Source organism: Entelurus aequoreus, linkage group LG11, assembly GCF_033978785.1.
Source record: "Entelurus aequoreus isolate RoL-2023_Sb linkage group LG11, RoL_Eaeq_v1.1, whole genome shotgun sequence".
Taxonomy (NCBI): Eukaryota; Metazoa; Chordata; class Actinopteri; order Syngnathiformes; family Syngnathidae; genus Entelurus; species Entelurus aequoreus.
The window spans coordinates 65,830,121-65,856,680 of NC_084741.1; the positions used below are offsets into that span (position 1 = coordinate 65,830,121).

At 38.4% G+C, this 26,560-nt stretch overlaps 2 protein-coding genes across 4 annotated transcripts; one reads left to right on the forward strand and one right to left on the reverse strand.

Annotated features, from left to right (window-relative positions):
• Positions 1-833: 833 nt before the first annotated feature.
• Positions 834-22,002, forward strand: kel (Kell metallo-endopeptidase (Kell blood group)). Of its 3 annotated transcripts, none has more exons than XM_062063787.1 (18): positions 834-1,367; positions 1,496-1,668; positions 3,205-3,463; positions 3,541-3,801; positions 3,895-4,016; positions 8,262-8,423; positions 8,496-8,567; positions 8,643-8,831; positions 13,586-13,746; positions 13,823-14,102; positions 14,168-14,266; positions 14,336-14,413; positions 18,774-18,880; positions 18,944-19,033; positions 21,191-21,258; positions 21,341-21,495; positions 21,551-21,640; positions 21,708-22,002. In XM_062063787.1, exons 2-18 carry the CDS (start codon positions 1,591-1,593, stop codon positions 21,879-21,881), a joined length of 2,445 nt encoding a protein of 814 aa, XP_061919771.1. In that variant the 5' UTR covers positions 834-1,367; positions 1,496-1,590; the 3' UTR covers positions 21,882-22,002. The 3 variants fall into 3 exon arrangements, with proteins under 3 accessions (XP_061919771.1, XP_061919772.1, XP_061919773.1); XM_062063788.1 differs by having other exon boundaries at positions 834-1,190; XM_062063789.1 differs by having other exon boundaries at positions 834-1,668; positions 3,194-3,463.
• A 912-nt stretch (positions 22,003-22,914) lies between these two features.
• Positions 22,915-26,311, reverse strand: emg1 (EMG1 N1-specific pseudouridine methyltransferase). Its single transcript, XM_062063790.1, has 5 exons — positions 26,136-26,311; positions 25,837-25,938; positions 23,488-23,629; positions 23,212-23,417; positions 22,915-23,151 (listed from the first exon to the last, which is right to left on the reverse strand). Exons 1-5 carry the CDS (start codon positions 26,283-26,285, stop codon positions 23,038-23,040), a joined length of 714 nt encoding a protein of 237 aa, XP_061919774.1. The 5' UTR covers positions 26,286-26,311; the 3' UTR covers positions 22,915-23,037.
• Positions 26,312-26,560: the final 249 nt, after the last annotated feature.

Genomic DNA, 26,560 nt, shown 5'->3' on the forward strand with positions numbered 1-26,560 from the left:
ATAATTCTGTTGTTTACCATTAAATCAGGGGTCTCAAACTGAATTTGCCTGGGGGCCACTGGATGCAGAGTCTGGGTGAGGCTGGGCCGCAAGAAAAGATTTCTTTAAAAAAATTATTTTTAAATGTCTTTATTTTTATTTTCAACACAAAATAAAATCAAAATATAAATGAACAAAATGAGAATTAAGTAAATCAGTTATAAGTAATAACAAGAGAGGATAAGTCTAGCAAAACTCCTAGCCTATTATGGACAACACCTCCCACTCACTACACTTGGACCTTGCGGAGAGAATGAGCACGTTTGGTGGAAGGCTCAGACTCCCAAAATGCAACACGGAACGACACAGGAAGTCCTTCATACCGACAGCCATCAGACTGTATAATGCATATGTTCCTTGACTGCACTTAAATGTAGAGTATATGTAGAATATATTTACATTATTTATATATTATATATATATATATATATTATATTATTTATTGTTATTCTTGTCTATTGTGAGCGAACTGGTGCTGAATTTCCCCCAGGGATCAATAAAGTACTTTCTATTCTATTCTATTCTAACTAATAATTTGATTTCTTCAGTCAGCAACAATGTATACACATACACATAATGTGCAACCCGGTTCACTCTCTCATCTCCCTGGCATTTTGCATACTCCTCAGCATGTCTAGTTGTATAATGACGTTTTAAATTGTATTTCTTGTGCACCGCAACTTTCTCTGTGCAAATAAGACACTACAAGGCTACAAGGAATCTGTAGCCCGGAAGAGTTAGGGCTACAAGGAATTCTGGGTATTTGTTCTGTTTTGTTTATGTTGTGTTACAGTGCTGATGTTCTCCCAAAATGTGTTTGTCATTCTTGTTTGGTGTGGGTTCACATTGTGGCGCATATTTGTAACATTGATAAAGTTTTTTTTATACGGCCACCCTCAGTGTGACATGTATGACTGTTGACTAAGTATGCATTTACTTCCGTGGTCACCTTTCCTCTTACGTCATTGACAGCGATCGATAGCACTTCGGCTTTGATAGCCCGTCGCTGGAAGGATACTTCGTCTTTGACAGCTGCTGGAATCTGAAGAAATCGATTATTGTTTTTTTTTGTACAGGCGCGAAACAGGGCAGTCGCGTGCCGGTTAAGGACCCCCGGCAACTTTGTGATTTTATTGGACGCAGCCCCGGAAGTAAATGGGGGGTTTTGTAGGGGGAAGAAATTTGACAATGCCAAACCTAGTGTCTCAATATTGTTGATGTGAAAATCGTGAGGATTGGCAAGAATTCTTCAGTTCAGCACACAGCGTAGTCAAGCGCCATTCACACAAAACTCGCGGGCCGCACTAAAATTAAACGTTCATATTAAGGTGTGGGCCGCAATTGGCCCGCGGGCCGCATGTTTGAGATTTAACGAACACACTAAATATGTCGGTGTATCTGGAAAGAAGAGTGTAATATGTTGCCTGTGCAGTTCTTTTTTTGTTTTGTTTATCAGTGTGACAAGAAAGAAAGACCTGAGTGATGAAGGCAGATAAAGAAAGAGCCGTGTGACGAAAGGTGAAGCCGACATGTAGACGTCACATGTGAAAGATGAACTACGCCACCAGCAGACCGACACAACAAGACGTCCATACGCCGAGAATGAGTGAAACTCTTAAAGGACTCGAGGTAGGACCAAAAAAATGTACATTGCCCTGATTTTAAGTCTGTCTTGTGGTGTGTAATGTATATATGTGGCCCAGACATGACATTTGTTGACATTGTTGTCGTCAGTAAGTAGCTAAAAGTTGTCAATTTGTGCACCTAACACTGAACTGTAACGGCTTCTGATATATCTTATTTGTTTTGCACTGCAGTGTGTGTCTTCTTCCTCTGGTGATTTCTATTTTTAAGTAAATAAACACTTTACTATACAAGTAATGTAGCTTGTACATCCTAGCAAATATCTTAAAATGCATTATCTCAGTTTCAAGGTCCCTTTTATTAATAAATACAGTTGTTCACAATTAAAGTTCAAGTAATATTCTTAATTTTACTACCCTGGCATTTCACCTAAATATGTTTTAAAATAATGAATACATCAAAACTGTCAGTTTTGAACCCAAATTGTCATTGCAGCTCCTAGAAGGGGATTGTTCCTTTTAAAATTGGCATAATTCATCAACCTGTTTGCAGGACTGTAATGAATACAACTATTCAGTACATCCAAAGCATTACTGGCAAGCGATACGTGTTTTATATTTAATACAGAGCGGTGATAGTATTGCAAAGCTCATGTGCATAAGTGATTGGTCTAATAATCCTCGTAGTGTTTCTTTTAAACAATTTATTTTGTGTGTTTTTATCCTGACTCCTCCTGTCGACTTATTCTAGTCATTCTACTGATTGAGCCTTTTGAAATCTGCCTGGCATCAAGTGAAAAGCTACTTGAGAAGAAATTTGAACCGACAAAAAATGCAATACTGTTATGTTAAGTAACATTCAATGAAAATTGGTATTATTTTTCTACCTAATTAATCAATTCAATAATTTTATATTTTTGATCTGCATAAAAAAAAACCCTCCATTTTTCATTTCAAAATGTGATTTTTATTGTTTCTATTTATTCATTCCTTTTTTTCATTTAACACACACAATATGTTGGTTTTTTTCTGGGGGGAAAAACAACACCTAAATTTCACATTTGCCATTGAAAAGCAACCATTTTGTTTATTACTTAACAAGGTACAGTCATCCAGTTTTTAAGTCACATTGTCATCATTCAATTAACTGTTGTACAAGTGTAAAAATAAGTCAAGCACTGTTGATAGTGAAACTAGATAATTGTGTGTTCACATTCAACCGTTATTACAAAGAATATATCGCTACTACCTTGAGAGATGAGTTGCTTCAAATTATGACTAATTTTGCACTGAGCAGCCAGGACACACGCATGTACCAATGCCCTTGCTATGTTATTGCTCCATTACTGTTTCTTTTCTATGATTATCGTCACACATTTGTGACTGGTACCATGCTGTGATCGAATCACGCAAAAAAGCCCCCCAAAAAATCAAAGCACACTTAAAGTGGCAATGGTGGTGTTTATCATATGGTATTTAGCATGTGTTTTGTGTTCTGCGGCTTAAGAACTGTATTGCGCCTCGGCTATCGTCATCACAGCCAGAACCCGAGAGGGGGCTTCACCACTTAGCTCTGTTTCAGCTGCATCTCCCCACCCAAGATCCTGCAGAGGCCCGCCAGCAGCAACAGCAACACCAGCAACAAACCGAGCTGGAGCTTCAGCATCTGCCACAGACCAACCTTGAGCAACAGCAGACTGATGAACGGACTAAAACAGTGTGGATAAAATATCAGTGTCCAGTGTGTGTCTTCATTCTGGGCTTCTGTTCGTGTGCTGCTATGCTGGGAATGACATATTACCTGCACCACTTCCTCCAAAACCAGAACCAAGCAGTTGTCGGTGGGCCCTAAACACTGCAAAAAAAAAAGGCCAGACTTAGAAATTGTGTTCTAACTCGTCTCGATTTCTTTCCACAGTCACCCCTTGTTCCTCCCAAGCCTGCCAGAGTGCATCGACCCATCTCTCCACGTCTGCTGACCCCTTCACGCACCCCTGTGACTACTTCCTGTTCTCTTGTGGACCTGACAGGCTTTTGCCTGACAGTGGGGGGCGCCACCGAGGACAGGACGACGTTCAGGGGTCCAGAAGGGGACCGACAAGAGAGGACCGAAATGTAAAAGAGAGGAGGACGCTGGACAGGAAAACGGAGCTGCTGCAGAATATCAGGCAGATTTTAGGTAGGGAAGTCCTTAGCCATTTTTAAATTTAAAAAAAAAATTCAAATGAGTTTTACATTTCACTGTGTCGCCTTTTTTGTTTCTGTCTGTCAGAATCCAATGACAATCTCACAAGCTCAGCTGTGCGAAAGGCCAAAAGCTTCTACCGCTCCTGTTTAGACACCAGGTCCTTGGACACAGCTGGGGTGGAGCCCTTTCTCACGCTCATCCAGAAGGTAACACGATAATACGCTACAATGACTTGAGCTTTGGGACCCCAAAAAAGTGTTGAAAATATACACTACCGTTCAAAAGTTTGGGGTCACATTGAAATGTCCTTATTTTTGAAGGAAAAGCACTGTACTTTTCAATGAAGATAACTTTAAACTAGTCTTAACTTTAAAGAAATACACTCTATACATTGCTAATGTGGTAAATGACTATTCTAGCTGCAAATGTCTGGTTTTTGGTGCAATATCTACATAGGTGTATAGAGGCCCATTTCCAGCAACTATCACTCCAGTGTTCTAATGGTACAATGTGTTTGCTCATTGGCTCAGAAGGCTAATTGATGATTAAAAAACCCTTGTGCAATCATGTTCACACATCTGAAAACAGTTTAGCTCGTTACAGAAGCTACAAAACTGACCTTCCTTTGAGCAGATTGAGTTTCTGGAGCATCACATTTGTGGGGTCAATTAAACGCTCAAAATGGCCAGAAAAAGAGAACTTTCATCTGAAACTCGACAGTCTATTATTGTTCTTAGAAGTGAAGGCTATTCCACAAAATTGTTTGGGTGACCCCAAACTTTTGAACGGTAGTGTATGATGATATATTTGTTGCGTTATTAGGTAATGTTCATTTAAGAGATGTGGAATTGCATGTAGTACAGGTACATGTATTTATTTCTGTCAAAATGAAGAACGAATACATTTAGTAAGAAATATAAAGTACTTTATTGACAAACATTATTTCCAGGCTTTCAAAGGCCACGTCTGCCGCCCCTGTGCCTTAATACCTTCAAAGTGGTATTCCTTAGTTGTATCAAGTCATTTTTGGCGGAAGGCAGGGTAAACCCTGGACAAGTCGCCACCTCATCGCAGGGCCATCACAGACAGACAAGCATTCACAATCACATACTTATATGAATATAAATTATGCAAAAATATAATATTTTATTGTAAGGTAGATCAGCCAAAACTTGTACTCTAGTAATATTACAGTTACTTTAGTGTAATATGACTCGAGTAAAGGTAAAAGTAGTTATGCAAACAATTACTTGAGTAAGTATTCAGTGTAAAAACTACTCAATTACTGAATAACTGGTGAGTCACTTCTGATTCATTTGGTAGCTATTTTTTGCATGCGTGCATGCATGACACAGAGAGACCCTACCTATAACAGCATGTACCGTATATACATTTCAGTCACTTGTGATGTCATATTAGGGCTAATGTTGGTATATGCACAGCTAAAACCTAAAAAAAACCTAAAGTTTTCTGCAGTTGGAAATGGAATTTTGTAGGCTGACATGTGAACATTTCTACTGACACATTGATTGATTGAAACTTTAATTAGTAGATTGCCAAGTACAGTACATATTCCGTACAATTGACCATTAAATGGTAACACCCAAATAAGTTTTTCAACTTGTTTAAGTCGGGTCCACGTTAATCAATTCAGGCAGTGGCGTGCCGTCACTAGAGGCAGGGGAGGCACAGCCTCACCTGCCATCATGGAAAGAAAAAAAAAAGTAAAAAGAAAAAAAAAATTTAAATTGTTATATGTATCCAGTGATTATACTAAAGTTATTTTCCATTTAACTTCACCAGTTTTAGATTATCTTTATTTTTATTTTCACATTTGCAGTTCAAATACTGAGAAGAGACGGTGCGGTGATCAGCAGCCAGTTGAGGCACGTCACTGATTTGTGCCTCAACATGGATTGTGCGCAATGACTCGGCTAACTGCTGGCCTGCTGTGCAGTGAGACCGTATTGCTATATGAACTATATTATACATTTCCATAGTTTAGTTAGCTGAGGTATATAATGTACAGTGTATTTTGTCAACAACTGTATGTGTGTAACGTATTTATTGTGCTGAGCGATCATAAAACTGGATGCTCGTCTCATAACCCCGCCTCCTGGTGCCAAGCAACTCCGCCGCAGAATGCACCGCCCGACGGGAGCGCCGCGGCCACACCAACAAAAGCCCACACCCAAACCCTCCACGTGCAAGACCGAATCCACCCAAAAAAAGTCACTTAACAAGAAGCCAAAAAGTGCAAAAACAACAATGCTTGCGCCGCAGGAGCCGCGAACGACCGCAGGGACACAACATTAGGTACACCTGCACTGCAGGTTCATATGTTTGTAAATCTGACAGTGATGATGCAGTCGTGCCTGACCAGACATTAACCTCACCGCACGCCACTGAATTCATGGTACAAATATATGCTATCAGCATAATACAGTCATCACACAAGTTAATCATCAGAGTATATACATTTAATTATTTACAATCCGGGGGGTGAGATGCGGAGGGGGTTGGGGCGGGAAGGTTAGGTTGGGTTGGGTTGCTATCAGCATATTTCAGTCATCAACAGTTATATCATCTGAGGACATTGTAACAGTATAGGTCTCACTTCGAAGGATATGTACAGCGAGCGGTGAACAAAGTGCGCTCAGAAAGCATAAGAAAAAGTATATACATTTGATTATTTACAATCCGGGGAGGTGGTGGGGGGAGGGGATTAGGCTAGGGTTGTAGCTGCCTTGAGGTGTTCTTTTAGTGCGGTTTTGAAGGAGGCTAGAGATGCACTTTCTTTTACACCTGCACAGATGACAGCTTGTGATATTATGAACATTATTTTTTCCTAGTTTGTAAGTAAACATCGAAGAGTTGCGCTGTCTTGTCTGACGTCATATCACTTTTTACAGTGTGTAATTTGAGTGAGGTCAGTCATGTGACTGCCGGGTTCCGTTTGATAGGTGAAAATGAGTCAAACGCCATGTTCCCTCTAATTTTTCATGTGTGTGAGCAAACGCACAAACTCCCCGAGCACTCAGTGGAGCACATGTGAGCAACATCAGACGTGCACACCGTGGCCACACCAGCGTCACACCTGTCCCAAACCTGACATCATAACAATTTAAATGTTTTATTAAAATAATTTTCTGATATAAGTGATTTTTCCCCTCTTACAATGACAATAACAAAAAAACATGTTTTTCATGACCTATGTGCTAGTATTGTATGTCTGGCTGCGGGAAAGAAATGTTACCCCTTTCAGAGATTACATTTAGTTCCTGTAACTTTCAGTCTGTAAAATACATCTTTTTATTAGCATTTATGAAATCTAGTGACAATATTTCATGAATAATATCCTTAGATTAACATTCTTCATAAATGGCAGTAAAATAAGCACACATCTGATTGAGGAGTCAGAGTGTTACAACCTGGCATTTACACATTGTGTGGCGTTGGGGTTGTCCGACTTTTTTGGTGGCCATAAACACAACACTGGCTAAGTGCCATGAGTGCGTGTGTTGGTGCAGGTGAGCGAGCGAGCGGCTTCTGTTGAAACGACGGATGACAACGTTGGTTTAAGCCTGGTTTGTATGGCAGAAAATTACCAGTTTTTATAGATACAAGTTTTTTTTACTCATGTTTTTGGTGTGGTTACAAACGGTGTTGCTCAATAAAGTGATGGATGGAATTCCTGTCCTTAAAGTGTTTTGACAGACGATAATTGAACTGTGTTGACAAAGATTGTTTTATTCATTGGGGCCAATCTTGTTGTCACCTGTCACTCACAGAGTTGCATTGCAAAATCATACAGAATAAATTGTAATGTGTTTATTTTGTTTAAAGTTCAGATGGGATTTTTGATTTCCTGCGCGGCATTAATTTGCAGTGCGCTGAGGACGCGTGAGCGGTGCGCAATTGCGCAGGCGCGCACCTTAGAGGGAACGTTGGTCAAACGTCACTTGTTGGTGAAACATAGTCATCTGATCGTGCCCGCTAGAAGAAGTCTCTTTGACAAGCCATCGGAATTCGTATTCGCAAGTAGTAATTAATTGATTATAAATAAATATAATGCCATCCCTTTTCTATACGACATATCTTCACTAGTGTCGCGAGTAAGCTGGAGTCTATCCCAGTGCACTTAGTGTGGTACCCCCTTGACTGGTCAATAAATATAATATTGATGTAAAAATAAATATAGCGATAGGAATTATACTCAATATAATGGAGTAGAAGTAGTGTTTAATCTACACAAAATACAAAAGTAAGAAGTATGTTGAATTAAAACTACCCTGACAAGTACAATTTATCCAAAAAGGTACTTAAGTATATGTAACGAAGTAAATACAACTAAAATACAACCGCATACAACTCACCTCTGCTTTGTACTGCTAGCTACTCTCTGCTGTTGAGTAAATAAACTGAAATCACTTCCTTCTTTGTTTTTGCAGCTTGGAGGTTGGCCTGTGTCTGGCCAGTGGAATCAGACTGACTTTAACGCCACCCTCAGCGTGCTGATGAGAGACTACGCCACTTTCCCTTTCTTCAACCTCTATGTCGGCTCCAAAGACCCCAATGACACTACTAGCAAGAAGACCAAACGATACATACAGGTCAGGACTTTTAAAGTTCACATGTGGGCATCACCGTGGCAACATCACATTAATCCCGAACTCTGCTTGCAGATTGATCAGCCGGACTTGTTGATCCCCATTGAATGGAACCGCGAGACGCAGAAGTCTCAAGCCAAAACAAAAGTTGGTGTACTACTCTTTTCAAACATATTCACGCTAAAATGCCATTATTATATTATGCTTCCAATCACTGCATAGACGCTGCGTCCTTTCTTAGCATCATGTCAGAGGTACCTGGCCCTGCTGGGGGCCCCAGACAGCAGCAGCTTGAGCCACGTGGGGATGTTCATCTCTCTGTCCTCTAAACTGGCCGTGGCCGCAGCACCTCTGAGCCATCGCTTGGCCAAAGGGCTGCTCTATCAGAGCATGACCATCAAGGAGCTACAGGTAAAGTATTTTATAGTACTGTTTAGTGTTTGGAAACATGCATAATACACTAGCACTTGTTTGATGAGGTTATTCCACAATAAATTAGGACTTGTGTCCTAATTGTGTGTTTATTGTGTACTGTACCTTACGAGCCTCAAGTGTCATTACCTAAAGGATCTGGGTGCCATTCTGAATAATTATTTGACACTAAATTTTATCAATATTTCTTTGTTTGATCTGAAACTGAATTCTGTAATGTTCATCGAATTCACTCATAAAATCCCAACTAATTCAACACAGTTTGAAAACGTATTTTTGTTTTTTTTACAAAAAGATACACATTATTACAACACATTCAAATGTTGTTTTAATATTAATCTTTTAACAGTCACAAAAAATGTATATACTTTTTATTGTTTTTGTTTGATAACAGCGATTTATTTAAACTATTATTTTATTACTTACTGTAATGACAAAAATATCATCTAAATCCTACAAATTTGCATTTAAAAAAAACAATCTTCTACATTTTTCATTTAAAAACGCAATTATGTTTCATCATTCTATATTGCCGTTTTACAATTTTTTGTTCATTATTTTTCATTTTAACTTTTTGGAATAAAAACAAAATCTCTCACTTTTTTACATTTTGAAACACCAATATATGTTTCTTTATTTATTATTTGATGTTGTATTATTGCATAATTTTTTTGTGTTCGTGTTTCATCTAAAACAGTGGTCCCCAACCTTTTTGTAGCTGGGGACCAGTCAACGCTTGAAAATTTGTCCCACGGACCGGGGGGGGGGGGGGATTTTTTATTTTTTATTTTTATTTTTTTATAAAGAAATACAATCATGTGTGCTTACGGACTGTATCCCTGCAGACTGTATTGATCTATATTGATATATAATGTATAGATTGTGTTTTTTATGTTGATTTAATTAAAGAAAGAAAAAAAAGAACCATTTTTATTTTTTATTTCTTGCGCGGGGGGCCGCGGCCCGGTGCTTGGGGACCACTGATCTAAATGACACATGGTTACAGGAATCCCTCTCTTATCGCTGTTAATTGGTTTAAGACATGACTGCGATAAACACATTTCCTCAAAGTAGGAAGCATTATTTAGAAATTGAATATTTTCCCCGCTAAATTATAAAAAACATTCTTACGGCTTTAAAAACTATTTTTCAACATTATGAGAACTCTTTAAATATGAAATGACTCCTTTACACTCATAAACCAATAGAGTATATAAACCACTACTCCTAAACCAATAGAGTATATAAACCACTATTGTAATGCTGCTTGAGGCTGAGCAAATCAGTGGTTACGAGACTGAACAGTGCGCTCTGATTCGTTTGATCTCATGTCACTTCTCATCATCTTTATGCTGATGATACACAAATCCATGTCCCTCTAAAAAGGAAAAGTGAGATGTTTAAAATCACTTTGAAATTGTCTTGAGGACATAAAAGCATGGTTGGCCGTAAGGTTCCCTAAATTTAAATGAGAACAAGAAGGAAATAATTTTATATGACTCAAATGCTAACCAGAATGCTCACCCCAGTGACCAGGATCCCCCCATGCCTTATTTTAAACTCACAGTCCCAAATCTTGGTTTTAAATTCGACAATGATTTTACAAGGGAACAACAGATTTAACTCTGTTGTCCGATGCCGTTATCATCTAAGACTTTTAGCAAAATATAAATCAGTTGTATCTTGTAACAACTTTGAGTGGGTAATCCATGCTTTTATTTCATCACGTTTGGACCACTGCAACTCACTCTGTGTTGGAATGTACCAGGCATCAGTCGCTTGATTTTTAGTCGGAGTTAGTCCAAAATGCTGCTGCTCGCTTTTTAACTGGCACAGAAAAACGTGAGCACATTACCCCCATTTTAGCATCCCTTCACTGGCTCCCAATTCATTTTAGAATTCATTTTTAAATGTTAATGTTTTTAAATCTCATAACGGATTAGTGCCACACTATATGACAGGCCTTTTAAAAATCTACACCCCCACAAGGTGTCTGAGGTCAGGTGATCAAGTTCTCATTGTCATCCCAAAAACGTGTTTAAAATCCAGAGGATCGTGCATTTTCTGCTGTGGCTCAGAAACTTACAAAACTTTGGAACAAAATCCATTTGGTTATTCGGACGTCTCCCACTTTAATGAGTTTTAAGTCACGTCTTAAAACATTTTTACTCCTTGGCTTTTGAATCAGCATAAGAGTTGTGTGATCTTAGTCTATTATAGTTTTATTTATGTATTTATTCCCTCTTTAGTTGAATGTTTTTTACACTTGACTGTCCTTAGTTTTAACCTCCTATATGTGTGTTTTAACTACTTTGCAGCACTTTGTGAAACTTTTGTTTTTTTTAATGTGGTATATAAATAAAGTGGATTGGATTGGATCATCTACTGACCAATACTACTGTAGTATTAATATTTTTAGTTCATTTAGCCACCTTTAAGCTTAAAAATGCTTTATTTAGGCTAAAAATGTTATGGAATATGCTTTAAAAAAATCTGAGATGTGAATTTGCAACATTTGAAGATATGGCGAGAGACTGTATTTTGAAAATCTCTCAAATTTTCCATTTAAAAATACCAAGTAAGTTTTATAATTTATTATTTTATATCGCCAGCATTTTATTATTTTTCATTTATTTTCATTTCATTTTCATTCATTTATTTATTTATTTCAGGCAATGACATAAAAAAGTACAATGTTGACAACACATAATAATATAAATTAAAATAGTGCAAAAGGTAATGTATAGTATGTAATGCATGATTGTCCAGTTTTGCCTGAAAGGGAGTGGGAAGAAGATAATTTATTTAATCCCAGCCCCAGTTCTCCATTCAGTGATTATTCACATGAGTTCACTGTTAATTTGTTCAAGGATTATAATACAGATGTTGTATCATAGGGGCATTACCACAGGTAACTAAATAAATAAATGATAATGTAATGTAATGTAACAATAATTATTACACTGTAACAATAATTTGTATCAACAATGTAGGAATAATGAATATACCAACAATGGTAATAGAAATAATGCCAACAATGGTAATAGACAACATAGCAATAATGGTAATAGACAACATAGCAATAATGGTAAGGAAACATTGAGCACATGTTAACACTTTGAGACAGAGTGCAACAGAAGGTCAAATTAAAGACCCTCATCTCTATATTTGAACCAGACCTCATGTTTGTATAATAGTTTAAATCGATTAATAGTTTGGCATTGCTTGTGTTGTAAGTCCAGTTTGTTCCATAGTTTTACTCCGCATACAGACACACAAAAACGTTTACGAGTGGTTTGAGCTCTCGGCAATAAGAAATATCCAAAGCCTCTCAAGTTATGAGCCTGCACTTGTCTTATAAAAAAAACGTTGTAGATTAGGCGGCAATAATTTGTTAAATGCTTTATATAAGATTATTAATGTATTATATTTAACAAGGTCATCAAATTTGAGCAACTTTGATTGCATAAACAGATTATGAGTATGTTCTAAGTAACCAACGTTGTGAATGATCCCGCACTGCTCTTTTCTGTAATATGATCAGAGGATGAATTGTGTTGTGGTAAGTATTCCCCCATACTTCAACACAGTCAATCTAAAGCAGACACAACAAAACATGTACATTGTTGTTTCCTGTAGGTTCATTTAAAAACACTTATTATTATCATTTTGTTTTGATTCATTTAATAATATGGGATTTCATAATAATTAAAGCATTTTCAATTTACCGTACATTTTATTCCTTATTTGTGGTAATATTGTTTAACAGTGCAGCGTCCATTCTTAGCTGCCAAACATAGTTCCCTGCCAGATGGCGGGTTGTAGAGGAAATATTAGTAATAGTATAGTAATAATAATGTTTACCTGCACTTAAGTTCCACTGCGTAATCCAAAGCATAATGGTCTTGTTAAAGTACTAATTGTCAGGGCTGTGAATCTTTGGGTACCACACGATTGGATTCTTGGGGGTAACGATTCGATTAAAGAGCTCTGATAAATTTGTATATTACTGGTGGTTATAATGGTTTTGTTTGATACAATTCTACTCAAACATTTACTAAAGTGGCTGGACAGGACAGATTTTGGTAAAATAAAAAATATAAAAATATATATATACAGTATATACAGTATATATATATATATATATATATATATATATATATATATATATATATATATATATATATATATATATATATATATATACATATATACATACATACACACACACACACACACACACACACGCACACACACTCTACAGGCCAAAAGTTGGGACACACCTTCTCCTCATTCAATGCGTTTTCTTTCAAGAGGTAGTCACCTGAAATGGTTTTCACTTCACAGGTGTGCTTGAAGCTCATCGAGAGAATGCCAAGAGTGTGCAAAAAAGTAATCAGAGCAAAAGGTGGCTATTTTGAAGCAAAATATAAAACATGTTTTCAGTTATTTCACCTTTTTTTGTGAAGTACATAACTCCACATGTGTTCATTCATAGTTTTGATGCCTTCAGTGACAATCTACAATGTAAATAGTCATTAAAATAAAGAAAACGCATTGAATGAGAAGGTGTGTCCAAACTTTAGGCCTGTACTGTATATAATTTTTTTTTTTTCAAATTGTTTTTTCAAAAAAAATGTTTTATTAAGAGTCATTACACATAAGAATCACGAATCATTCGAAAACATTTTTTTTGACACCCCTACTAAGTGTCTCCTCCAATATGCCTGCAGCACAAAGCTCCAGCTGTGGACTGGTTGGATTGCTTGAAGGCTGCTTTCCACCCACAGCCCCTCATGGAAGACGACCACGTCGTCCTGCACAACTTGCCTTATATCGTGCAGATGTCCCGTATCATTAGCGAAGGGCTGACAACGCACGAGCTGAGCAAGAGGTACTGTAAGTGACCCACAATGCATCACACACACGTCCTGTCATTCAGCTTCTGACTCATGTCTCATTCTGCTCAGTGGCGCCCTCCACACCTTCATGGTGCTCAACTTGCTGCACACCCTGATGCCCGCCCTGGACTCCAGATTCTCTGACATGGCCAACAACTTGTCAGGGACTCTGGGCCATACGGACGTGTGGCAACCCAATCTTCACTTTGAAAAGATCTCGACCATGGATGGTGGGGCTCTTCACCAGGCAGTCCCTCGCTGGAAACGCTGCGTGCTGGAAACCGAGCGAGGGTTCAACGGGGTTCTCGCGCATCTGTTTCAGGAGAACATCGCAGGCGGCGGAGGAGAGGTGAGGAGACATGGCGAGAGCGTTAACGTGACGTAGTTCCGCTGAGGGTCTTTGTTGTTGGACAGGCAGAAGAGATGATTCACAACATCCTGTCCTCCTTCAAGTCTCAAGTACACCAGCTCAAGTGGACCGACGACAAGACTCTACAGTTTGTTATGAATAAGGTGATTTATGACAGAAGTTCTCTCTTTGAACCTGAATATTTGTTTAAATGATGACTTTGCGGCTTTTAGGTTAAGCCCGTAACTTCAACACTTGTGACTACAAAGGAAATCTCCAGTGAGGCTGAGCTTGACCTGCTTTTTTCTAAGGTAATTTCCAATGTTTCCATACATTCATTTATTTGTGGCGCTACCCTACAGTAGCTCATAAAAACATTATAATGGGACTTACTGCGACTGCAGCTTGTTATAACTTTATACTGTAGATCAGACCTGGGTAAATTAAGGCGCAGGGGCCTAAATTTAAAAGCTCAAGCTTCCGTTGAGCTTTTCAATCTGGCCCGCCGGACTTTCCCAAATTATTTTTTTTAGATCTTTAAGATGGAAACTGTAGCTGCCATTATGATGTGCAGTGATTTTCTCAATTTACCGTTAGTCTTGAACTATACAAAGTATTTCAATGGTTGGAATCTGCGCTTTTGCATGATATATACTATGGTAATCTAAGTCACAGCAGTTCAGACGAGGCACCAAGCAGTGTGGGTGGGGAGCGTTTCCACAGAGTGTTTCCAGAGCAGCCAGCCTGAAATGCGGGTGTCAGGGACAGACACGGAAGGAGATTTTTACAACAAAGCTCTAAAGCTTAGTGATATATCACATTGTATTTGTTTTTGTATTTTTACCCTTAGCGTTCATATTTCACTGTGTTTGTTGCATTTTTGTTGCATTTTTGTTGCATTTCGCTTGATTGTAAAATATGTCGATCAAGAGGGGGTGTGACGTTCATATGTTGTCAATATTCAGTGTTTTATCCTTCATAGTTATTTTGTAAATCCCACATTGTTTATTTTCATGTACATTCTGGGTGTCTCATTCAGTAAAAAAAAATTCAAATTCCATTCTGTTTTTTAAGGCGGTCTGTCATAACGTTTTTAGCTTTCAATCAGACATTATTGTGAGGTTTTGTATTAGTGTTCCTAAAAATAGATTTACCGGCACCCAGACACATTTCTTTCTCTAAATTTGGCCCCCCGAAGCAAAATAATTGCCCAGGCCTGCTGTAGATGGCATTGTAACTCCGCTTCTCAGCACACTGGCTTTGCACTTGGTCTGCTAGGGAATAAGAAGACGTAGCAGGAGGAATCAGTTTTTCCAACTTTGCGAATATTCAGAACCTCTTTTTTAAAAATGACATGAAAGCACCTTGTCCATTCATTTTCAACATGGCGCAACTAAAGGTCCCATATTTTACTATTTTTCTACAACTTTTAATAATTCTGAGAAATCCCACAATAGTGTATTGGAAGTGTGTCGGCCAAAGTGTAGCCTTGATGCTGGAATTTAGACCGCTGAAAAGTCTGTTTCGTAAGCCCCACTGGAGTTACGAGTTTGTGTGTCTGTAGCTTTAAAGGCCTACTGAAACCCACTACTACCGAGCACGCAGTCTGATAGTTTATATATCAATGATGAAATCTTAACATTGCAACACATGCCAATACGGCCGGGTTAACTTATAAAGTGCAATTTTAAATTTCCCGCCACACTTCCGGTTGAAAACGTATATGTATGATGACGTATCCGCGTGACGTCAACGGTTGATACGGAAGTATTCGGACCCATTGAATCCAATACAAAAAAGCTCTGTTTTCATCGAACAATTCCACAGTATTCTGGACATCTGTGTTGGTGAATCTTTTGCAATTTGTTTAATGAACAATGGAGACTGCAAAGAAGAAAGTTGTAGGTGGGATCGGTGTATTAGCGGCGGACTACAGCAACACAACCAGGAAGATTTTGAGGATAGCAGACGCGCTAGCCGAACGACCTCACCTTGACTTCCTCCGTCTCCGGGCCGCCGACCGCATCGGTGATCGGGTGAAGTCCTTCGTCGTACCGTCGATCGCTGGAACGCAGGTGAGCACGGGTCGTGATGAGCAGATGAGAGCTGGTGTAAGTGCAGAGCTAATGTTTTTAGCATAGCTCTGTCGAGGTTCCGTAGCTAAGTTAGCTTCAATGGCGTCGTTAGCAACAGCATTGCTAAGCTTCGCCAATCTGGAAAGCATTAACCGTGTAGTTACATGTCCAGAGTTTGGTAGTATTGTTGAGCTTCTGTCTATCCTTCCAGTCAGGGACTTATTTGATTTGTTTCTATATGCAGTAAAGCCCGATGCTATCACGTTAGCTCAGTAGCTAAAGAGCTTCACCGATGTATTGTCGTGGAGGTAAAGTCACTGTGAATGTCCATTTCGCGTTCTCGACTCTCATTTTCAAGAGGATATAGTATCCGAGGTGGTTTAAAATACACATCCGTGATCCACAATAGAAAAAGGAGAGAGTGTGGAATCCAATGTTTGTACCTAAGTTACGGTCAGAGCGAAAAAAGATACGTTCTGCACTGCACGCTAGTCCTTCACTTTCACGTTCCTCATCCACGAATCTTTCATCCTTGCTCAAATTAATGGGGTAATCGTCGCTTTCTCGGTCCGAATCTCTCTCGCTGCTGGTGTAAACAATGGGGAAATGTGAGCAGTACTTCCTCCGGTGTCGTCACGCTACTTCCGGTAGGGGCAAGGCTTTTTTAAAATCAGAGACCAAAAGTTGCGAACTTTATCGTCGTCGTTCTATACTAAATCCTTTCAGCAAAAATATGGCAATATTGCGAAATGATCAAGTATGACACATAGAATGGATCTGCTATCCCCGTTTAAATAAAAACATTCATTTCAGTAGGCCTTTAATGTTAATGAGCTGTGTTCATGTGTGTGGGTCCAACAAGCGCTATTGTACACGTTTTGCACTTTTTACACACAAACTGTAACCAGCCTAATAGATACCATATGGGTTATACTTGTTATACTTGTATAGCGCTTTTGTACCTTCAAGGTACTCGAAGCGCTTTGACACTATTTCCACATTCACCCATTCACACACACATTCCCACACTGATGGCGGGAGCTGCCATGCAAGGCGCTAACCACAACCCATCAGGAGGAAGGCTGAAGTGTCTTGCTCAAGGACACAACGGATGTGACGAGGTTGGTAGTAGGTGGGGATTGAACCAGGAACCCTCAGGTTGCTGGCACGGCCACTCTCCCAACCGCGCCACGCCGTCCCCATATATCGCACAACAACAATGTAGCACTAAGGACATTAGAAACATTAGCGTAACACAAGTGAATTAGTGAATTATATTTATATAGCGCTTTTTCTCTAGTGACTCAAAGCGCTTTACATAGATAAACCCAATATCTAAGTTACATTTAAACCAGTGTGGGTGGCACTGGGAGCAGGTGGGTAAAGTGTCTTGCCCAAGGACACAACGGCAGTGACTAGGATGGCGGAAGCGGGGATCGAACCTGCAACCCTCAAGTTGCTGGCATGGCCACTCTACCAACCGAGCTATACCGCCCCAAGCATTGCTTTGATTGATTGAGAAGTTTATTAAAACATAGAATCCATGTAATGCTTTAAAAAGGCAAATGGAATAGCTCAAAAAGCCAAAAGGCTTGTTTCCGTTGTGGTCCATTAAATATTCATCACATTTGATACATTCAATACTAAAAGATATATAACCTGTAAAATGTATATAAAAAAATAGATAAATGATGTACATATACACAGTATACATGTCAGGTGATTTGAAAAACAATATATACAAAAAATATAGGGCGGGGGTATATACACTATGTACATGACACTATGTACATGACTATGCACATGTTGACTCCAAGAGTGTGCAAACAGAATGAGAAAACATACACTACCGTTCAAAAGTTTGGGGTCACATTGAAATGTCCTTATTTTTGAAGGAAAAGCACTGTACTTTTCAATGAAGATAACTTTAAACTAGTCTTAACTTTAAAGAAATACACTCTATACATTGCTAATGTGGTAAATGACTATTCTAGCTGCAAATGTCTGGTTTTTGGTGCAATATCTACATAGGTGTATAGAGGCCCATTTCCAGCAACTATCACTCCAGTGTTCTAATGGTACAATGTGTTTGCTCATTGGCTCAGAAGGCTAATTGATGATTAGAAAACCCTTGTGCAATCATGTTCACACATCTGAAAACAGTTTAGCTCATTAGAGAAGCTACAAAACTGACCTTCCTTTGAGCAGATTGAGTTTCTGGAGCATCACATTTGTGGTGTCAATTAAACGCTCAAAATGGCCAGAAAAAGAGAACTTTCATCTGAAACTCGACAGTCTATTCTTGTTCTTAGAAATGAAGGCTATTCCACAAAATTGTTTGGGTGACCCCAAACTTTTGAACGGTAGTGTATATAAACTATAACCACATCTAAACCTGTTTGCTATGTTAGCCACAGTGCTAACATTACACTCACAGTTTAACAGCAGCATCGTGCTAGGTTAACATATTTACTTAACAAAATCAAAACAATCAAAAAAACTTTAATTGACATTGTTGGCAGATTTGTTTATTTTTTAAAATGTGCAGCAAAGCCTTCTTTTTTTTCTTTACAACGCCGACTTTGCTCAATTGCAGGTGTCCGTCAGCATGCAGAGCTTCTTCTCCAACTACCTGCAGATGCTGTCCTTGTGGCAGAAGAGACGCAGCAAGCTGTTGAATGAGCAGAATGATGGCGCTGATATGTAAGTGTCTCGTTCATATACACGACACTCGCGTGTCAAATGGCTAAAAATGTTTCTTTGAAGGTTGTCCGTCTCGCCATCTCTTCTGGGAAACGAGCTGATCATCCCCATGGGGATGTTTATCCCTCCTCTCTTCCATCCCACGTACCCAAGGCAAGCAATGATATTGTTTTCCTTTCTCTGTGGCTTAAACATAATTAAAGTTATGACTTTGTAACCTTTGACAAAACTCTGACAGACACACTCCAAAATCGTGTAGAAAGTCATTACAAAACAGTGGAAACTGTTAAAGCTGCAAAACTAACATGCAATTACTTTTACTGTCAAAACTGTGTAATGTTTCTGTCCTAATTAAAATCACGTATCTCTGTTTTTTGAATGTTTATGCCGTAGGTATAAAATAATTGTAAAAAATGTAAAATAATTGAAATGGTGTCTAACGGAACTTTCTATATTTATATTTTTTATAAATGAATTGAAAAAAATTCCACAAGAAATGTAAAACACTAATAAACATACAATACAATAATACAATTATAAAGCTATGTTTTCATGTAAAAAAATATGGTGCTTTAACTGAAAATACATATTTTACATTATTATATTTACAGAATACAACAGTTGGTCTGCCAGAGAAAATAATAGTGAACATTTTACACGCGGTTGTGGTCGAAACTTTTTTCACTGAGTTTCAAAAAATATATCAAAATATTAATATTGCATGCATGTCTTTTTATGACACAAAACATATGTTATGTTGGGTTATGTCAGTTAATTTAAGAAAATTAACCAAAAAAAGCCTTCTGGAAAGTGTGTGTGTGTGTGTGTGTGTGTGTGTGTGTGTGTGTGTGTGTGTGTGTGTGTGTGTGTGTGTGTGTGTGTGTGTGTGTGTGTGTGTGTGTGTGTGTGTGTGTGTGTGTGTGTGTGTGTGTGTGTGTGTGCAGACAAACCATGTTACTGTGGTTTATCCGTTATACAGTGCTCAATACCGTGGTAGAGCGGAATATACGTTAGGTCAGGAAAAAACACAAGAGGCTATTTCATCCCTACAAGCCTGTTTTGCAGGTTTCCCTCCTCTTCAGGGCAAAAGTCCCCTGAAGTTTTTCCTTGCCCTTATGTGGGCTCTGTACCGCGGATGTCGGTGTGGCTTGTGCAGCCCTTTGACACACTTGTGATTTAGGGCTATATAAATAAACATTGATTGATGATTGATTGATTAGCAGGGAAACCTGCAAAACAGGCTTGTAGGGATGAAATAGCCTCTGTTTTTTCCTGACCTAACGTGTGTGTCTGTGTGTATATATATATATATATATATATATATATATGTATATATATATATATATATATATATATATATATATATATATATATATATACATATATATATATATATATATACATATATATATATATACATATATATATATATATATATATATATATATATATATATACATATATATATATATACATATATATATATATATATATATATATACATATATATATATACATATATATATATATATATATATATATATACATATATATACATATATATATATATATATATATATATATATATATATATATATATATATATATATATACATATATATATATATATTATGTTTAGCAAGTTACATAAGGGTACATCATGTGCTTCCATTTCAATTCAACATGTCTATAGCTTATTTATTCACATCAAGTCCTTTATAAGTTGCACTGTTTACGTTATGTCATTTAAAGTCTGTGTGAAACAAAAGGAAAGTGTTAAAAAAAAAAAAAAATCAATAAGCAAAAGAAGAAATAAACATATTAAAATGTTTAAATTATAAATAAATAAAAAGGTATAAGTAATAAAATGGTGATAGTTAACAAAAAGAAAATGTATAAATAGTGACAAAAATAAAGACAAGTGTCCTCATTTTCAAATTATAATAAAAATTAATATAATAGCTCAAAAATCTCTAGCTAAACCTAAAATGGAAAGTTTCGAGAAATTTTGCAGCAGCGTGCCATCTCTTTCCAGGTGCAATTGCAATACACTTGATTGTTCTTTGCAACAAAAGGTTAGGAGCTTTATTAGTATTATTAAATAGCAAAATGTCAACATGCAAAATCAAAAAGCAGGAATACAGTTGTCTTATTTTTGTCGTTGTGGCTTGTACAGCCCTTTGAGACACTTGTGATTTAGGGCTATATAAATAAACATTGATTGATTGATTGATTGATTTCCATGTATTTTTAAACCCAGATTGACATGTGCATCCCTAAATTCCCACTGTTGCTTCCTCTCTTAAACAGAGCTATGAATTACGGCGTGATGGGCTTCCTCCTTGCCAAAGACGTCCTTCACCTGCTTCTACCTGACGGTAAAGGAATCTTATCGTCTTCAAACGTTTACCTTTATAAAATATGCCCTCTCATCTTTGTTGTGTTGTCATGTTCGTGCAGTTCACTCCCAGAGTGAGTCGGTGCGTGCCGTGGGGGAGTGTGTGTGGTCCCACTACCTCACTGTGACAGACAAGCAAGGGGGGGGTCTTCCTCTGCCCGCAGCACAGCAGCAGGAAGTGTGGCTGCAGTATTCTGCGCTGCAGATAGCGCTGGAGGTGAGAGGTGTACACACTGTCATGTATGTTTATAATTATTATTGTGTGGTAACAGGCTTATAAGAGGAGCCTGAAGGAGCAGCCGGCAGACACGTCCGTCTCTGGATTCTCACTCACTCGGCTGTTTTTTATGTCTTTTTCTCAGGTATTCCGGTCTGTTTTTTCTTTGTTTTTGTTACACCCCGATCTCTTAATCATCCTCCTTGCTTCAGGTCAACTGCAATGCTGACCCTTACCATAATTTGATGCCTTTGGAGCCCTCCTTCCTGATCTCAGCCATTTGTGCCAAGTCCCGTCTTTGTCCTACCAACCTGGAGTGCCCCAAAGCAACTCAGCGGATGCCGAGCACGTTTAATAGCAAAAACGCTGTAACATTGTGTACGTAGGAGAATATATAATCATTTTGTGTATTACTAACAAGATGTGTAAGATGACTATTTTTCTATGTCTGTATAGTGTTTACTGGTGTTCTCTTGTAAGATAATAAACTATTAAGGTCGATTCCATGAAAAAGCTGCGTTTACTTTTAATATATATATATATATATATATATATATATATATATATATATATATAGATAGATATCGCGGCCGTAGTTTGGGGACCTCTGTTCTAAATGGAAATTAAGCAAAGTTAATTATTCAGTTTCAGGGTCAAACTGCCTCATTATAATATGTATCTTAACAGTTCAGCTAATAACATTTTAACTGATTTAAAAAATAAAAAAAATCTAATTCCCTTTGAATCGTGATTAATAACAGTAAATTACTTGCTAGAAAAATTTTTATTAACTTGAAATACCCAAACATTTTGCCACAATTGCAGTTTTGTCAGAATGTCATGCACACACATTGTTTCAAATGTTTTCCTATACATTATTTTCACTTAAAACTTGGTAAATAAATAATTTGGTGATTAATCTATGTTGATACACAATGGGATACATTTTGTGATTAATTAGCGCACTCATTTTAACTGTCTTAACTTTTTTAAAAGCCATCTCCCACTGTAAAATGAAACAAAACTAGTAACCTTTTAGACATTGTGCGGGAACAATAAAATCAATACTGTCACCAAGTGGCATAATATGGGTACTGCTGGAATGATAATGTGTTTGCTTATCTGCACATTAGTGAGTCTTTTAAATAAAATATTATTCCGTATTAGTATTTTTAAATACTGGTTCTGTCCTTGTTTCACTTTTTCAACGTCTACATCACTGATAACATTCTGCAGCAGAATCGTGAAAAAAAGGCAAAATAGGTGCAACAAATGACTTTTTGTGCAATTTCTTTGCATGTGTATTGTGGTGATCTGTCCACGCCCACGTATGGGATGTTTTTTTATTTTAAGCACATATAAAACTGCTCCTCCTTCAAAAACAAAGTATTAAGTTATAACAAAACTGACAATAAAACAAAGCATTTAAGCTTCTTTATGGGAGTCGTCACTGTAGAAATGACATGTTGTATAAAAGAGGGTCCACATTAAGCATCCTTGGTCCAGTCTATTCAAAAAGTTCCTGGCGAGGGTGGGGTTCTATCACAAGACCCCCCACACCTCTTCAAAAGCAGAGCAGATCTTGGAACAGGTCACGGCTGCAGAGAGGGGGTAGTTACTGATGGACACCGTCTTCTCCGCGTAGTCTACATTCACCTGTTAGGACACGCTGGTCAGGAATCTGACACTAGACAAGACTTAAATAAGGCATCTCACCGCTCCGTGTGCAAACGCTCCGATCACCACTGCGGCCGGCCCCTGTGGCACCAAGGAGCGAGCGCACACGGCCTCTCCGGCTGAGAAAGACGTGGAAATCCGTGGGCAGCCGGGAGGCAGGTGGTCCGACACGGGGTTTTTGATCATTTTCAGGAGCTTCTGAGGACCGTCGGAGGCTCGCACGCTCAGCTTGTGCAGCAGTTGAACTGAAATAGTCAAATGAATATTAGAGAGAGGTTTAAAATGCAGGTCGTGTTTAACAACACCCGAGTTTACCCATTAGGCCACAGAAGCGCGGGAAGGTTCTTGGGATGCGAGTCTGCGGGTTGATCTCTATTAAGCCATTTTTGTCCGTGTGGATGTAGACCTGCAGGAGGCCCGCTCTGTTCAGTGGACTATCCATTAACATGAGCAGACACTAGAGAAGAAAGAACACTAAGTTAGTCATGTGTGCATGTTTTGATTCCATCTTACAAGAGTGCTAAAGAATGACAGAGGTACACACTATATTGCCAAAAGTATTTGGCCACCTGCCTTGACTCACATACGAACTTGAAGTGCCATCCCATTCCTAACCCATAGGGTTCAATATGACGTCGGTCCACCTTGTGCTGCTATTACAGCTTCAACTCTTCTGGGAAGGCTGTCCACAAGGTTGCGGAGTGTGTTTATAGGAATTTTCCACCATTCTTCCAAAAGCGCATTGGTGAGGTCACACACTGATGTTGGTGGAGAAGGCCTGGCTCTCAGTCTCTGTTCTAATTCATCCCAAAGGTGTTCTATTGGGTTCAGGTCAGGACTCTGTGCAGGCCAGTCAAGTTCATCCACACCAGACTCTGTCATCCATGTTTTTATGGACCTTGCTTTGTGCACTGGTGCACAGTCATGTTGGAAGAGGAAGGGGCCCGCTCCAAACTGTTCCCACAAGGCTGGGAGCATGGAATTGTCCAACATGTTTTGATATCCTTTTCACTGGAACTAAGGGGCCAAGCCCAACTCCTGAAAAACAACCCCACACCATAATTCCTCCCCCAACAAATTTCACACTGGGCACAATGCAGTCCGAAATGTAGCGTTCTCTTGGCAACATCCAAACCCAGACCGGTCCATCAGATTGCCAGATGTAAAAGCGTGACTCACCACTCCAGAGAACGCGTCTCCACTGCATCCGACGCTTTGCATTGGACTCGGTGATGTATGGCTTAGATGCAGCTGCCCAGCCATGGAAACCCATTCCATGAAGCTCTCTGCGTACTGTACGTGGGCTAATTGGAAGGTGACATGAAGTTCGGAGCTCTGTAGCAAGTGACTGTGCAGAAAGTCTTTGCACTAGGCTGACCCTCTGTCAGTTTACGTGGCCTACCACTTGGTGGCTGACTTGCTGTTGTTCCCAAACTCTTCACTTTCCTTATAATAAAGTCGACTTTGGAATAATTAGGAGCGAGGAAATTTCACGACTGGATTTGTTGCACAGGTGGCATCCTATGACAGTTGCACGCTGGGAATCATTGAGAGCGGCCCATTCTTTAACAAATGTTTGTAGAAACAGTCTCCATGCCTGAGTGCTTGATTTTATACACCTGATTCTCATCATTTGGATGGGTGGCCAAACACTTTTGGCAATATAATGTATTTGCCAAACAAATGCACTGCAAAAACTGAAATCTAAGTAAGATGAAATACCTCAAGTAAGGGTGATATTTGCTTATTTTCTGTCTGATAAGATACTTCTTCTCACTAAGCAGATTTTATGTTAGTGTTTTACTTGTTTTAAGGGTTTTGCTCCTAAATGATCTCAGTAAGATATTACAGCTTGTAGCTGAGATTTTATGACCTATATTGAGTAAAAGATGCTTGGAACTAGAATATCAACTGTTGCAAAGCTGTGTCATCAACACTCACAAGTATAAAAGTACTTTTTTAAAGTAATCATTTCTCACTTCAAGCATGGAAAAAAAAAAATCATGATGCCGAGCGCATATCATTATGTCAAGATAATGGCACTAGCATTTACTTATTTAAGAATATTTTTCAACATATTGAGCAAAAAGGTCTAATTCTTTTTTTTTCTACCAAGAAAAGTGCACTTATTAGTGAGAATATACTTATTTTAAGGTATTTTTGGGTTCATTGAGATTAGCTAATTTTACTTGTTTTGGAAAGTCTTGACAAGCCGAATTGTCTTGTTCTATTGGCAGATAATTTTGCTTAGTTCAAATTAAATAACCCTCATTTTTGTATGTTTTTAAACACTGACTTTTTGCAGTGTAGGGACTGAAAGTACTGACAGCCTACAGAACCAGGCCAGACACTACCAAGTTCTACATGAGCTTAATTTAAGAATATTTTTCAACATATTGAGAAAAAAGATCTGATTTTGTTTTTTTCTGTTATGAAAAGTGCACTTGTTATTAGTGAGAATTTTAAATGTATTTTTGGGTTCATTGAGGTTAGCTAATTTGACTTGTTTTGGAAAGTCTTGACAAGCCAAATTTTCTTGTTCTATTGGCAGATAATTTTGCTTAGTTCAAGTAAAATACCCCTCATTTTTGTATTTTTTTTTTCTTCTTTTTCAACACTGACTTTTTGCAGTGTGGTGCTCCATATCGACACATAACTGATTACCTGGTGTGTGATATCCGGTCTGATGTGTCCTGGATCTCTTCCACTTTTAATAATCACATTTTTGTGTTGATCACAGTTCAGCAGCTCGAAGTTTTTTCCGACCTAGACAAGGTGGAACACATACATCTTAATCATCTTCACACATTTGATCCTCAGTCCAACAAAGGTTGTGTGGAAATTGTGTTTATAGGAAATAGACCCCCAAAAGGGACAAGCGGTAGAAAATGGGTGGATGGATGGAGTCCCACTCGTTGTGGAAACTACCTAGTCGAAATGACAACACGACATGAGACTTTTACCTTCACGCTTTCTAACGAGGCTCCCTCCAGAATGACGACTAATCGTCTCTCCGACATGCGGTCATGCAGAGTGCGGAGATGTTTGGCGGCTTTAGGTTCATATTCGTCCAAATGTTCCAGGCCACGCTTCTTCCCGTCGGCGGCCGCCATCTTGTCTGCACTTGTGTCCGTCTTGTCTCCAGTCGGCGGACTGTCGCAGGGTGGTTACGTCACTTTAGGGAAACAATGGTAATAAAGTCATAACTATAGTACAATATTCATGACAAATTTGTGCTTTGTTTTAAAGAGGTACTATTTGGATTTACACTGTATGAAAAAAAATTTGAAAAGGAATTTTACCTTTGCAACCTATTGTGGCTAAGTTTTATATTCAAAATGTAAGTTTCGACCTGTTTTTTGTGCCTTTAAAGAAGATTTAGAACTCT

Coding starts and splice junctions, on each gene's coding strand:
- emg1 (XM_062063790.1), bottom strand. CDS start 26,285: ATGGCGGCCGCCGACGGGAAGAAGCGTGGCCTGGAACATTTGGACGAA. Junction 25,939..26,135: donor CCTCGTTAGAAAGCGTGAAG/GTAAAAGTCTCA, acceptor CACCTTGTCTAG/GTCGGAAAAAACTTCGAGCT. Junction 23,152..23,211: donor GAGCGTTTGCACACGGAGCG/GTGAGATGCCTT, acceptor GTGTCCTAACAG/GTGAATGTAGACTACGCGGA.
- kel (XM_062063787.1), top strand. CDS start 1,591: ATGAACTACGCCACCAGCAGACCGACACAACAAGACGTCCATACGCCG. Junction 14,414..18,773: donor TTGACCTGCTTTTTTCTAAG/GTAATTTCCAAT, acceptor GCTCAATTGCAG/GTGTCCGTCAGCATGCAGAG. Junction 21,259..21,340: donor TCACCTGCTTCTACCTGACG/GTAAAGGAATCT, acceptor ATGTTCGTGCAG/TTCACTCCCAGAGTGAGTCG.